General features: G+C 50.2%; 1 protein-coding gene across 2 annotated transcripts; it reads left to right on the top strand.

Annotated features, from left to right (window-relative positions):
* Positions 1-5,642: 5,642 nt before the first annotated feature.
* Positions 5,643-9,989, top strand: LOC143670112 (small integral membrane protein 10-like protein 2A). 2 transcript variants are annotated; one of them, XR_013169277.1, is made up of 3 exons: positions 5,882-6,147; positions 7,123-7,229; positions 7,920-9,989. XR_013169277.1 is itself a non-coding variant. In XM_077144745.1 (2 exons), exon 1 carries the CDS (start codon positions 5,643-5,645, stop codon positions 5,877-5,879), a length of 237 nt encoding a protein of 78 aa, XP_077000860.1. In that variant the 3' UTR covers positions 5,880-6,147; positions 7,123-9,989. The 2 variants fall into 2 exon arrangements, 1 of the variants encoding a protein (XP_077000860.1); XM_077144745.1 differs by having other exon boundaries at positions 5,643-6,147; positions 7,123-9,989.
* The last annotated feature ends 1,263 nt before the right edge of the window (positions 9,990-11,252 follow it).

Here is an 11,252-nt window from a genome sequence, read left to right as displayed (position 1 = left end):
GTTCATTTCCTGATGCCTGTCCATGCAAAAACAAACAAACAAAAAGCACATGTAAAGATGCTGTGCTAAACACTTTTGTGCATCAAAGAACTTCGTCAGGAAAGTAAAATGACAGCCTACACAATGGGAGACAATATTGGAAATGATATATCAGATAAAGGTCTAGTGTCCAGAATATATAAAGAGATTGTTCAACTCAACAACAAAAAGATAGACAACCCAATTACAAAATGGGCAAAAGACATGAACAGACACTTCTCAGAAGAGGAAATACAAATGGCTAAAAGTCACATGAAAAGATGCTCAACTTCCCTGGCTATTGGGGAAATGCAAATCAAAACCACGATGAGATATCATCTCACACCCACCAGAATGGCCATTATCAATAAAACAAAACGACAAGTGCTGTAGAGGATGTGGAGAAAGAGGCACACGTATCCACTGTTGGTGGGAATGTCAAATGGTACAACTGCTGTGGAAGGCAGTTTGGTGGTTCCTCAGGAAACTAAGTCTAGAATTGCCATATGATCTGGCAATACCATTGCTAGGTATCAACTCAGAGGACATGAGGACAAGGACACAAACAGACATTTGCACACCAATGTTTATAGCAATATTATTTACAATTACCAAGAGATGGAAACAGCCCAAATGTCCATCAACAGATGAGAGGTTAAACAAGCTGTGGTATATACATATGATGGAATATTATGCAGCTGTAAGAAAGAATAACGTTATGAAGTATGTAACAACATGGATGTACCTTAAGGACATTATGCTGAATGAGATTAGCCAGAAACAAAGGACAAATACTGTATGGTCTCACTGATATGAACTAACATTAATGAATGAACTTGGAGAACTTCAGTTATAGAGACCATCAGGAGATAGAAATAGGGTAGATACTGGGTAATTGGAGCTGAAGGGATACAGATTGTGCAACAGGACTGATTGTAAAAATTCAGAAACGAATAGCACAATAGTACCTAACTGTAATACAATAATGTTAGTACACTAAATAAAGCTGAATGTGAGAGTGATAGAGGGAGGAGAGCTGGGGGCGCAAATGAAATCAGAAGGAAAGATAAGCTATAAAGACTGAGATGGTATAATCTAGGAATGCCTAGAGTATATAATGTTAGTGACTAAATGTAAAAATTTAAAAATTGAAAAAAAAAGTTGCAGTGCATATTTGAAACTGTTGTGTACCCCAGAAAAGACGTGTTCTTTAATCCTGTTTCAATATTGCTGGCTGGGATCTTTTTCCATTCATATGAAATCACCAGTAAAGGCAAAACCATAGAGACAGATAGTAGATTTGTAATTTCCAGGGCTTGGGGGAAGGGAGGAATAGGGTGTGACTGCTAATGGGTATGAGTTTCTTTATGAGGTGATGAAATCTTCTAAAATTAGATAGTGGGGATAGTTGCACAACTCTGTGACTATACTTAAAACTATTGAGTTTTATGGTATGTGAATTATATCTCAATAAACCTGTTACTTTAAAAAGAAAAGAGACACAGGTTTGTTCATACAGATTTCTTAATCTGTAAGATGCCAAATATGTGGATAGGAAAAAAAAATAAAACAAGTACCCACCGTATGTAGTGTACTATTCCATTTTAGGTATCTCATTTTTAAAAGAACATTGGTAAAGAGGAGTGTTTCTAGAGGAAGGTTAAACTATGTGGCTTGAAAGATCCTTTCTTTTTTTAACTGAAACAATTTTTTTTTTATTAATTAAAAAAATTTAACTAACACAACATTTAGAAATCATTCCATTCTACATATGCAATCAGTAATTCTTAATATCATCACATAGATGTATGATCATCATTTCTTAGTACATATGCATCGATTTAGAAAAAGAAATAGCAAGACAACAGAAAAAGAAATAAAATGATAATATAGAGAAAAAATAAAAATAAAAATAAAAAATACAAAAATATATAAGAAAAAAAACAACTATAGCTCAGATGCAGCTTCATTCAGTGTTTTAACATAATTACATTACAATTAGGTAGTATTGTGCTGTCCATTTTTTTTTTTTTTTTTTAGAAATCATACCATTCTACATATGCAATCAGTAATTCTTAACATCATCATATAGATGCATGATCATCGTTTCTTAGTACATTTGCATCGGTTTAGAAGAACTAGCAATATAACTGAAAAAGATACAGAATGTTAATATAGAGAAAAAAAATAAAAGTAATAATAGTAAGAACAAAACAAAACAAAACAAAACAAAACAAAAACCTATAGCTCGGATGCAGCTTCATTCAGTGTTTTAACATGATTACTTTACAATTAGGTATTATTGTGCTGTCCATTTTTGAGTTTTTGTATCTAGTCCTATTGCACAGTCTGTATCCCATCAGCTCCAATTACCCATTATCTTACCCTGTTTCTAACTCCTGCTGAACTCTGTTACCAATGACATATTCCAAGCTTATTCTCGAGTGTCGATTCACATCATTGGGACCATACAGTATTTGTCTTTTAGTTTTTGGCTAGACTCACTCAGCATAATGTTCTCTAGGTCCATCCATGTTATTACATGCTTCATAAGTTTATCCTGCCTTAAAGCTGCATAATATTCCATCGTATGTATAGACCACAGTTTGTTTAGCCACTCGTCTGTTGATGGACATTTTGGCTGTTTCCATCTCTTTGCAATTGTAAATAACGCTGCTATAAACATTGGTGTGCAAATGTCCGTTTGAGTTTTTGCCCTTAATTCCTTTGAGTAGATTCCCAGCAGTGGTACTGCTGGGTCGTATGGCAATTCTATATTCAGCTTTTTGAGGAACCACCAAACTGCCTTCCACAGTGGTTGCACCATTTGACATTCCCACCAACAGTGGATAAGTGTGCCTCTTTCACCGCATCCTCTCCAGCACTTGTCATTTTCTGTTTTGTTGATAATGGCCATTCTGGTGGGTGTGAGATGATATCTCATTGTGGTTTTGATTTGCATTTCTCTAATGGCCACGGACATTGAGCATCTCTTCATGTGCCTTTTGGCCATTTGTATTTCCTCCTCTGAGAGGTGTCTATTCAAGTCTTTTTCCCATTTTGTAATTGGGTTGGCTGTCTTTTTGTTGTTGAGTTGAACAATCTCTTTATAAATTCTGGATACTAGACCTTTATCTGATATGTCGTTTCCAAATATTGATTCCCATTGTGTAGGCTGTCTTTCTACTTTCTTGATGAAGTTCTTTGATGCACAAAAGTGTTTAATTTTGAGGAGTTCCCATTTATTTATTTCCTTCTTCAGTGCTCTTGCTTGAGGTTTAAGGTCCATAAAACTGCCTCCATTGAAAGATCCTTTCCAATTTCAGGGTTTCGTGCTTCCGCGTTCAGTTTTTTAATATTTATTTTCGTTGTAAAATTAAGTATGGTCCTTGAGGGGAGAAATGGTTTGTTCATAAGAAGTATAACATCATGCTTAAGAACAAAGAAATCTTTAAAACCACTTAAGAAGAATTGCAGTGAGTTTCTTATGAACAGGAACTAGGTTTTAGTTGCTGGTTTTTTTTTGAACCATCCTGCCGATTTCTTTCTTTTAATTTGTATATTTAGACCATTGACATTCAAAGTAATTATTAATATGTTAGGTATTAAGTGTGCCATTTGTTTTCTGTTTATTTGATTTCTTATTCTTCTGTTTCCCTTTTCTTGCCTACCGGTGGGTAACTTAAGCATTTTTTAGAATTCCATTTTGATTTATTTATGCTGTTTTCATTTATTTCTTTGTATAGTTTTTTCAGTTCTTACCCTAGGTGTTACTGTATATATATTTATATATATATAACTGATCACTGTTTACGGGCATTGGCATTTTAAACGACTTCCACTGAGGTGTAGAAACCTCACTTCCACTTAAGTCTTTTTATCCTCCTCATTTATATATGTAAATGTTGTAAGATTTTTCTCTACATACATTGAGCACCACTTCTGATGACTTTCTAATTGTCACCTCGACCATCAAACATGGTTTTAAAAACTCATAAGAAGGATGGTCTATTATACTTGCCCCTGTTTTTAGCACTTTCAGTTGTTCTTTTTCCTTCCTGAAGTGCCAGCGTCCTTCTAGCTATCATTTCCTTCCTAATTGGGGAACTTCTTTTGGCCATTCTTGAGGAATAGGCCTGCTGGCAACAAATGTTTTTAGATTTCCTTCATCTGAGAATTGTCTTAAATCCCCCTTCGTTCCTGAAGGATGTATTCACTGGCTATAGAATTTGTGTTTGGCAGTGTGTGGGAAAGCGGAGTGCTAGGCAGCCCTGCCACACCCTACCTCCTGCTCCGCACCACCTCATTCAGTTTCCTTGCTGCTGCAGTTTTGCCCTTTTTACCTTACTTTGGAGGTGGGCTCCAGCGTATGTGAATATGCTGGTTCCTAAAACAGTTGCACGGGATGACACAGAAGCCCTCAAGTGTGACACTGAACAGGTATTTTGGCAGGGCCCAAACACTCAGGTTAGGTGAATGTACCTTCTTGCAGAATGTTTATAGCAAGTCATGACCATAATGAAGCCTGAGCATTTTCCCGCTTCTTTAAATAGTTTTGAAAACGTGGTATGATTTGGGTTGGGCTAGGTTTCGTAGACACAGAATAAAGAGTAGATGAAACCACGCGAGGGCTTTTTAAGCACGCTAGCGCGAAAAGTCCATAAAGAAGCACAAATGAAAGCCTGAGAAGATCCTGGGCGGTATCGGGGCGAACAATGAAGAGGAATGCTTAGAAATCACTGTGCGGTAAAGGGAAGGACAATAGGGCAATTCGCAATAGAGAAACATGGCCAGGAAATAAACCTGAAAGAAAAGAGTGCATGCGTGTGCTTGGTGGAACTCCCCAGCACAGTTACTAGAGAAATGCAGAGGAAAGAAAGGTACAATGGGTTGGCTGGCGGGTTTTCTGGAGACCGGGCAGTGTGTGGGGTGAACGCGTTGGGCCTTTTGAGTGGGCAATCTATACAGCATCAACACAGGGGTCCAGACACTCTGGCCCTTGACTGCACTGTAGTGGATCTCGCAGAAGCGAACCCGGGAGAACACCACCTTACAGCGGGCTCAGGCACCGGGACTCCACCCTCTGCAACCGGGAAGGAGGCGGGGCTGGGCTGATAAGGAGAGCAGGGCTAAGTCTGTGGGCGTGTCCCATGGAGGCGGGTCATTCTGGGGGGTGGGTCCTGGGGGCGGGGCTGCGCCTGCGGGGCGGGCCCTTGGGGCGGGGCTGCGCCTGCAGGGCGGGCCCTTGGGGCGGGGCTGCGCCTGCGGGGCGAGTCCTTGGGGCGGGGCTGTGCCTGCGGGGCGGGCCCTTGGGGCGGGGCTGTGCCTGCGGGGCGGGCCCTTGGGGCGGGGCTGCGTCTGCGGGGCGGGCCCTTGGGGCGGGGCTGTGCCTGCGGAGTGGTTACCTGCGGGGTGGGCGGGTCCTTGGGGGCGGGCCTGTGCTTGGCTTCGCCTGCGCCGTGCCGGCTATCTAGAGGCGAGCTCTGCGGGCGGGCCAGAGGCAGCGGCGCCCCGAGCCCGCGGGGAGGAGGAGCGGCCGGGGGCGGGGCTCCCGGCGGGCCGCGGTCACTCTAAGCGTCGCGCGGCTGTGGCCAGCGGGGCCTGCGCAGGGCCGGGCCGGGCCCATGGCGGCGTCGGCGGCTCTGTCGGCGGCGGCGGCGGCCGCGGCCCTGTCGGGCCTGGCGGTGCGGCTGTCGCGCTCGGCGGCGGCCCGCGGCTCGTACGGTGCCTTCTGCAAGGGGCTCACACGCACGCTGCTCACCTTCTTCGACCTGGCCTGGCGGCTGCGCATGAACTTCCCCTACTTCTACGTGGTGGCCTCGGTGATGCTCAATGTCCGCCTGCAGGTGCGGATCGAGTGAGCGGCGGAGGCAGCAGGCCGCGCGCGCAGGAACCCTGGGCTGGAGACTGTGCGCGAGGAAGGAAGGACAGAAGGACGCGAGGACGGCCACCGTACCCAACCGCGGACTGGTGACATCGCGCGGAAACTGACAGCGCGGGCCCTTTCCGTCGGCCTCGGGAAGATTCTTTCAGCCCGGCCGACCTGTTGTTGCCTGACATCGGGAAACAGAACAAACCGGCCTCTTTTGGAGCATTTCTAAGTAGCTAGGTCTGGCCCTTTCCAAAAAGGTAGGAGACGAGAGAGATTGGAATTGGGGGGTGGAGGGAGGCGGTTGCCTGAAATCCAGACAGCAAGGCCCCTTGGTGGTTTCGGGGGGGGGGGGGGGGATAGGGAAGGTCCCGGGTAAAGCAGCCGAAGAGCAGCCGAGTCGCGGAAAAGCAGGGCAGACCCAGGTGTCCACCACTCCCTTGCAGCGGGGCAAAGCTGGGGGTGACAGCAGCGTCAGCGTTGTGGAAGGGTTCGCCCATCATCTGCGGAGCAACGGGGGCCTTCCCCTCCCACCCACAGCCCAGTCCCCTCCCCCTCTGCGGGGAAAACCCTGTTCTGTCACTTGCAGACAGGAATGTTCTGGGGAGAATATCTCCAGGGAAGGTCCTGACGGAGGAGGAACAGCCTCCCACCGTCCTCCACAGCGCTCATGGGCAGGTGGAGAGTTAAGATGGTTCTGTTCTAGGCAAAACTCCAGGTGGACCCCGTCTGAGCCCTCAGGCTCGGACTCTCTGCAGCTCCTGGCACTGCCCTCACAGCACTCCCTCCCGCCCTGTCTGGAGGGGGCCAGGACCATGGTCTCTGCCTGCCCCTGCTGCCCCTTTTGCTCACACCTCTCGCTCTGGCACTTCCCCAAAGCTGTATCTTTGGAGACATAGAAGCGTGGGGAAGAGGTGCCCCTTCGTTTCGCCCTCCCCTCGATTTTTCTGTGTTCTCCACTCACAGGATATGCTCCCCACAGCGGCTCCCAGTGCCCTCCCAGGGCCACAGAGGCCCTTCTCCAGCCATGGGCTCCTGGAGAAGCCCGGTGTACCTGAAGGATTTGGGGAAATGAGGCTCTCCTTGAGCTGGCAGTGTCCTAAGGCTCGGGTGGTGGGAGCAGAGGAGAGGCAGGTGGAGAAAGGGCCCACAGAAGAGGATGCACTGGGGAAAACAAGGAGGTCTCTGAGTGAGAGGGCAGTCTTCAAGTCTCCATCTCATTCTCTCTCTTTCAGAACTTGGCGTTTGGAGTTGGTGACCCCCACTTCTCTGGCCTTGTCAACAGAGTCAGATCCCTGCAGAGGGGGCCCCCTGGCCCAGGAGCTGCTGGGGAGTGTCTGAGGCAAGGGCCTGCAGGAAGAGACAAAGGGCATCCAGGCTGAGGCACAGCGTGGGCAGAGGCCGGGGGGTGGAATGGCCCAGTGATCCAGTTCTGACATGGGAAGGGCAGGACCTTGTCACCTGGGCACTGAGATGACGAGGACACTGTGAAGGAGATACATCCTTCCCACCTCAGGGTTGAGGAAACCAGGCTCTGTGGTGGGAGGGCAGGGCTGGGGGTGGGGGGTAGGGCCTTGCCCCTGGTCACACGGGTGAGCAGGGGCAGAGCTGAGTCAGCCCCTGGACCTGCACTGCCCCACTGCCCCTGCCTCCCCAGCTTCTCCAAGATCTAGCTCAGTGGGATGGGGGAGGGGAGCACAGGGCACCCAAGAGGCCTGGGAGAGGGGGATTAGGGGTTAGGGAATCTGGGTGGTACTGAAGTTCACAGAGAAGGCCAGGAGGACAGTCTGAGCTGAGATGGGGGACAGGAGAGACGAGTCCCAGAGCCACTGGGAAGCCGACTTCCTCACCACAGGCCTCACCTCCCTGCCCGGCGATTGACCAGGGGTTCTTCGGCACTTGAATGGCACAAGTGTCCCCACTCTGGTGGTGGAATGGGAGTGGGGGCCGTGGTTCCTGGGAGAGTCAAGGCTTATACCTGGGGTGCTTTGGGCCTGGGACCTGGGGCTTACCCCTATCTCTCTGTCCCCAGGCTTGGCCCCCCCAATCCCCAGGATCACAGTGCAGATGCTTCTCCGGGTGACCTGGCCCTGAAGGCCCTTGTCTGTGCTGCTAACTGGGGAACCCAAGTGGCCAGGAGCAGCCCAGAGGGGGCCAGGAGAGGCCCTGGCCCTCGCCACCCACCACATACCCACACCTTTTCCAGGACTGAAAATGGCGGCAGTCGGGTCAGCTGAGCGACAGAGTGGGCCAGTCTCATACCATCTTCCCCCCTCCGGCGTCCAGCCGGGAAATGAGGCTGGAGCGGGCTCCCCACAGTTTCCCACAGCCAGGGCCCAGCGGCTTCCTGATGTGCCAAGTGTACTGGAAGCCCTGCTCCTGGTGGTCCTTCTCATCCACCCCAGCCACCCCACCCAGGACCACCCCTGGGCGCTTGTCAGCCTGCTCGCTCCATACTAGATCTCTGGGGCAGCCTCTGTGAGGGAAAACTGTTACAGGGCTGGGTGAAAGCGGACGAGCAAGGGGCCTCCCTGGATCTGCCACAAGATGTTTCCCTCTCAGACCCAGGGCTCACCCTCTGGCTGACGGGATCCTCAGCCCCAGCCTTTTCTTGGGCCCAGCCAGGAAGAGGGTAGAAAGGCAATGGTGGCCTGCGGAAAGCTGTTCGCTGAGTGCCGTGCGTGTGTGTGTATGTGTGTGTGTGGTGTGAGAGTGTGTGGTGTGTGTGTGTGTGAGTATATATAGTGAGTGTACTGTGTGTGTAGTGTATGGGGTATGTGTGAGTATGTGGGGTATGTAAGCGTATATGATCTAAGAGTGTGTGTGGCGTGTACATGGCATGAGTGTATAAGTGAGTGTATGTGGTAAGTGTAAGTTTGTGGAGGTGTGTGGTTTGTGTGTGGTGAGTGTGAGTGTATGAGTGAATGTTAGTGTATGTGGTGTGAGTGTGTGAGTGTATGTGGCGTGTGTCTATGTGGTGTGAGTGTGTTTTTGAGTATGTGATATGTGTGGATGTTGTGTGAGTGTGAATGTATGTGGTATGTCTGTGTATGTGGTGTGTATGAATGAGTGTATTTGAGTGTCTGTAGTATGAGTGTGTGAGTGTAGTGATGTGTGTGTGGTTTGTGTTTATGCTGTGAGCATTTGGGGTGAGTGTATGTGGTGTGTGTGTGGCATGTGTGTGGTGAGTGTGAGTATATGAGTGAATGTTGGTATATGTGGTGTGAGTGTGTTTTCTGTGTTTATGGTGTGAGCATGTGGGGGTGAGTGTATGTGGTGTATGTGTGGTGAGTGTGTGAGTGAATGTTAGGATATGTGGTGTGTGTGTGTGTTGTGGTATGTGTGTATGTGGTGCGGGTGTATGTGAGTATGAAGTAAGAGTGTGTGTGGGTGTACGTGGTGTAAGTGTATGTGGTGTGAGAGTGGGGGATGAGTGTATGTGTTGTGTGTGTGGCATGTGGGGTGAGTGTGAGGTGGGTGTGGGAGTCACTGAGAGGATGAACCTAGCTGGGTGCAAGGGCTTCGTTGGAGCTGTCTGGGGCAGGAGGCTCCCTTCTGGGGGGTGGGGCGGATGTGAGTCAGAGCCTCAGGGGTCTCTCCCTCGGCCTCAGAGCCCCCGCCCCCAGGAGGCCCCGCCCCCAGGAGGCCCCGCCCCCAGGAGGCCCCGCCTCCAGGGAGGCCCCGCCCCCGGGCCGAAGGCACACGAACTCGGCTGTGCTTTGGCTGTGGCTGCGGCTCAAAGGGGTGGACTGGGGAGGGGGCATGGCCCCGTCCTGGGCACTGTGTTCCCGCCACAGCTTTTCTTACCATTTTGGCCTTGGGTAGTTGTTGTGCTTCTGCTTCTCCAGCTCTGCTTTCTCTCTCCCCTGGGTCCTTGCTGTGTGTCAGGCTCTCGATGCACTTTATTTATTTGCAGTCTGTTTTCCAGGTGGCACGTCCCAAATTTCGGAGACACCACCCCGGTCCGAAGGCTTTTTCTTTGCTGTGTTGATTACCTCTGTACTGGTCAGCACAGTCTGATCAGGGAAATGTTCTCGTTTCTGGTGTTGTCAAATTTCGTCGTTTCTCTAAGTTATGGGAAAAGAATAAAATGAAACAAAGACAAGGCCTCCTGTTTCTGGTGCGAACACCCGCATAGGTAAGGCTTTTCTTCCACTTGAGAGCTTGGTGTTCAGACACGCTCAACTCGGTGCATCCACGAGGCTGCGCTGGAGCACAGCGAAGAGGAAGGGCTGGTCTGTAGGTCACTTGGGGTAGCCCGGAGACCCGTCTGCAGCAGCAGGTGCTGAAGAAACCATTGCCTCCCTGCCGGCCAGGTCGGGGCTGAGTACTGGCGAAGACAAACGACGGGAACCTGGGAACCTCGGGCCCCTTCCCTCCACCTTAGACGAAATGCTGCCCGTCAGAACCCAGTCTTGGTGGCTCCCCCAAGAAGCCCGGCCAGGCCCCCGGGCCGCAGTCATGGGAGGGTTTGGCAAGTGGGCAGAAGGCTGGGAGACGGGGCAGCAGGGCATGCAAGGGGAAGGCCCTCAGGGCCTCTGAGGGCACAGGGTTATGGTCAGGGTGGTCTGAGAAGCCCAGTCTGGAGGGCGGGGCCCTGGGTACACCTCTCACTTGTCACCAAGAGCCCCCCAGGGGTCTGAGCACCTTGGCAAGAGGGACCCTCCCAGCAGCAATGGTGGCGATGGCCTGTGGCCATCGCAGGACTCGGCCCTGGTGTGCGTCCCTCCCCTTTTTCCCCAGTGGGCGCACAGCCCCATGCAACCAAGATTAGAGAGAATCAGGTCAGCGCACGCAGTCCAAGGCCTGGCGACGAGGGAGTCACCCATCCCTCCTATGGAGGAGGCACCTCCTTCTCCGCTCGAGAACAGAGCCTGGGAGACCGAAGCCCTGTGCCCTGAACCCAGCCATTCCACCTACTACGTGGCCCAGGGCAAGCCGTGCACACTCTTGTTTTTAAAATAAGGATCCTTTAGGGTGGCTGTGGGCAGGAGATGTGATAATGTCTATCAAACATCTCTCATCAGGCCTCCCCTCGGGCAGCCTTCTTACTGTGAGGGAAGGAAGCCAGGCGAAGGGAACCAATGCGGGACAGAGCTGCCTTGAGCCAAGCACCGCACTAGGTGCTTTCTGAACCTCCTCTCATCATGATCCCACAACGGCCTGTTATCCCGTTTTACAAAGAAGCAGGATGGGAGGCCACGTCTGCAATGGAACCCCAAGCAGAAGCTCTTTCCAGGAGGCCCCAATGCCTCTCCGGAGGGGCCAGAGAATTGGGCTGGAGGGGGTGATAGGTGACGAAGGCTAAGGATGTCCGTTCTCTGTGGGGTCCCAGAGACAGATGAGAAATGTAAGGCTGAGGGAG

The sequence above is a fragment of the Tamandua tetradactyla genome, chromosome X, assembly GCF_023851605.1.
Source record: "Tamandua tetradactyla isolate mTamTet1 chromosome X, mTamTet1.pri, whole genome shotgun sequence".
Lineage (NCBI taxonomy): Eukaryota > Metazoa > Chordata > Mammalia > Pilosa > Myrmecophagidae > Tamandua > Tamandua tetradactyla.
The sequence above is the reverse complement of the archived record's forward strand: the minus strand, read 5'-3'. Positions and strand labels throughout refer to the sequence as shown.

What these genes read in the sequence shown, in the direction of transcription:
- LOC143670112 (XM_077144745.1), top strand. Translation starts at nt 5,643, where the DNA reads ATGGCGGCGTCGGCGGCTCTGTCGGCGGCGGCGGCGGCCGCGGCCCTG.